Source organism: Bombus flavifrons, chromosome 16 (genome assembly GCF_040668555.2).
Source record: "Bombus flavifrons isolate JBK064 chromosome 16, iyBomFlav1_principal, whole genome shotgun sequence".
Taxonomy (NCBI): domain Eukaryota; kingdom Metazoa; phylum Arthropoda; class Insecta; order Hymenoptera; family Apidae; genus Bombus; species Bombus flavifrons.
In genome coordinates this window covers 1,849,563-1,852,699 of record NC_138457.1, presented here as the reverse complement: position 1 = coordinate 1,852,699, position 3,137 = coordinate 1,849,563, and the positions used below count along the sequence as shown (strand labels likewise).

At 39.1% G+C, this 3,137-nt stretch overlaps 1 protein-coding gene and 1 pseudogene across 1 annotated transcript; one reads left to right on the top strand and one right to left on the bottom strand.

Moving 5' to 3' along the window:
• The first annotated feature begins 398 nt into the window (after nt 1–398).
• Nucleotides 399–1,427, top strand: LOC138188336 (protein RRP5 homolog). Its single transcript, XM_069130015.1, has 3 exons — nt 399–410; nt 487–1,192; nt 1,258–1,427. The coding sequence occupies exons 1-3, from the start codon at nt 399–401 to the stop codon at nt 1,425–1,427; spliced, it is 888 nt and encodes a 295-aa protein (XP_068986116.1).
• A 339-nt stretch (nt 1,428–1,766) lies between these two features.
• LOC138188335 (protein RRP5 homolog) lies at nt 1,767–2,894 on the bottom strand (annotated as a pseudogene).
• Nucleotides 2,895–3,137: the final 243 nt, after the last annotated feature.

Genomic DNA, 3,137 nt, shown 5'->3' with positions numbered 1-3,137 from the left:
CGGTCGCCGATGCGTGGGACACCGTTCGGTATTATCTAACGATTCTGATGGCGGTTACTCTGTGCAGCCTCCTGAGGAGCAGGATGCTGTGGTGACTCGCCATCAGATCGTTCGCCCATGTCGGGGCACCGTACATCACTCGGATCAGAACGACGCCCTCGTGTAGTCGGCGCACCGCAACTCCCGCCCCGCCGATGTTTGGCAGCAGGCCGCACAAGACATTGGCAGCCGCCGACACCTTCGGAATCAGGGAGTCGAAGTGCGGCTGGAATGTCCACTGGCTGTCGATGACGAGACCCAGGTATTTCATCCGCGATCCCACCCCGACGGTTTCATCTGTCATGTTTATGCTCAGACCGGGCGGTGGAATCCCTCGTCTTTTCTTGTCGTAGAACCCGATGACATTACTTGTAACTTAACGGTGTTGATACTCTGAGGCAAAACAACAACATGATTTGAATTGTGTTCTGACTCATGTGCCGCTAGAAGGATAACGAGCAGAAGCCAATGATATCTGCGTGTGGATTTTTCTGGGATGGCAACCCCAATTTAACTCCTCTTCAGGATAAAGAATCACCTAGCGATAGTGAAGATGAAGTAAAGGAAAAACCAAAACTGAGAAATAAAAAATTAAGTGCCGCTGAACGTCGAGAATCAGAAAGACAGGAGAAACGTAAAATTCGCCAAAGAGAAGAAACGCTCGCCAATAGCGAGTTGCCAAATTCAGTAGATCAGTTCGACAGATTAGTTTCAGCTAGTCCAGACAGTTCAATAGTATGGTTACAGTATATGGCATATCATTTACAAACAACAGAAATCGAGAAAGCAAGAACAGTTGCAAGAAGAGCGGTGAAAATGATTAATTTCGGGGAACAGAAGGAAAAATTAAACGTTTGGAATGCTTGGTTGAATTTAGAGTTTAAATTTGGAATTTCTGAAGCATTGAATGATGTTCTTCATGAGGCAGTGAGGTCTAACGATTCACTGAAAATATACAGTCACATGTTGAGTGTTCATGTCGAGGCTGTCAGGCAGATGGAACTAGAGGATACAATTAATATCATGATTGGAAAGTTTAAACATATTCCCGAGATGTGGTTTAATTGTGGAGAAAGGTTGTTAAAAATGGGATTGAGGGACAAATCGAGGCATATTATGCAGAAAGCATTGCAATCTTTGCCAGCATCTGAAGGTATGTACACAACAGAAATAAAATGTCATAAAGAATAAAATACTAATATAATATAAATTTTACAGATGTAAATGTAATGGCAAGGTTTGCGATTGTGGCGAACAAATTTGGGGATAAAGAGAGAGCACAAACTCTGTTTGAGCAAATTCTAAATTCTTATCCGAAACGGATGGATATATGGTCTTGTTATATTGATTCCCTAGTTAAATCTATCGATATTGGTATAGCAAGGTAAAAATATTTTTTCAACTATATTTTGTCTTTTTAATTTCATGGAGAATTTACCTCCTAATAATTTGAAGAGAGACACAATTTGAATTTTTGGACGAACTACAAATTTTTAATAGTTAGTAGCCAAAACTGAGAAGCTAAATCAAAAACCGCGCGGTCACCGCGTGCTTCTTCGACCGTTGGGTCCTCGGGACGCTTTTGACATTGGTCAAATGTAGTCATAGACTATGGGCATAGAAATATGGATAGTACCATAGGTCTATGGTCTATTCATCTCTGGATATAATATTCGTGATTCGTGATGTAGTCACACGTGGGTTGCCTCATTGCTTATTGTCCCTGTTTAGCCGGTTCCTGCAGCTGGTTTAGGATCAGTTGCCTGCAGCTTGTGAAGCAAAAAGTCAGAGACTGTTCATGAATTTTGAAGATAAATCTGTCTTATACTGTTCATTCCAAAATAAAACGATATATCTCACTAAGTTCCTCAGAATAAAATATTACGCCTATTTGTATGGTAAGATTTGCTTTCAAAAAGAAATACTATCTACAAGACAAGTTGTGCGCTAATAATAACTAAAAGCAGCTGATATTTTTAATTTCATAGAGTGCTTACTTCATAAATGAAATTGTAGGAATGTCCTGGAGAAAGTACTTTTACGTTCTGATGCTGGCAAAGATTGCTATGCATTCTGCATAATATGCCTCGATTTGTCCCTCAATCCCATTTTTAACAACCCTTCTCCACAATTAAACCACATCTCGGGAATATGTTTGAACTTTCCAATCATGGTATTAATTGTATCCTCTAGTTTCATCTGCCTGCCAGCCTCGACATGAACACTCAACATGTGACTGTATATTTTCAGTGAATCGTTAGAACTCACTGCCTCTTGAAGAACATCATTCAGTGCTTCAGAAATTCCGAATTTAAACTCTAAATTCAACCAAGCATTCCAAACGTTTAATTTTTCCTTCTGTTCCCTGAAATTAATCATTTTCACCGCTCTTCTTGCAACTGCTCTTGCTTTCTCGATTTCTGTTGTTTGTAAATGATATGCCATATACTGTAACCATACTATTGATCTGTCTGGACTAGCTGAAACTAATCTACTGAATTGTCGAACTGATCTACTGAATTTGGTAACTCGTTATTGGCGAGCGCTTCTTCTCTTTGGCGAATTTCACGTTTCTCCTGTCTTTCTGATTCTCGACGTTCAGCGGTACTTAATTTTTTATTTCTCAGTTTTGTTTTTTCCTTTACTTCATCTTCACTATCGCTAGGTGACTCTTTATCCTGAAGGAGAGTTAAATTAGGATTGCTATCCCAGAAAAATCCACAGGCAGATATCCTTGGCTTCTGCTCGTTATCCTCATTATTATTATCATTGTTAAGTGCATATCTCAAATCTTTTTTCGAAGGTTTGGTATCTTCTAGTTTAATCTTTTCTTCTCCTGTTCGTTCAACACACATTCTCTTTGAATATTTATTTTCTAAATCTTTCTCTTGTTTTTCTCTGTTTCCCTTCCCTGTTTCGTTTCCCTTTGTTTTTCATTTTTGGTACTTCCTGTAACTTTTCAATTTTTATTCTTTTGGCGAGTACCATGTTCTCTTGAGTTTGTTTCTTTCTTTTTAATTTATTAGTATTATCCGATTTCTCTCTCACACAATAATGGAAGATAGTGTCACGTAGAAGACACAGGAAATGGCGAAATT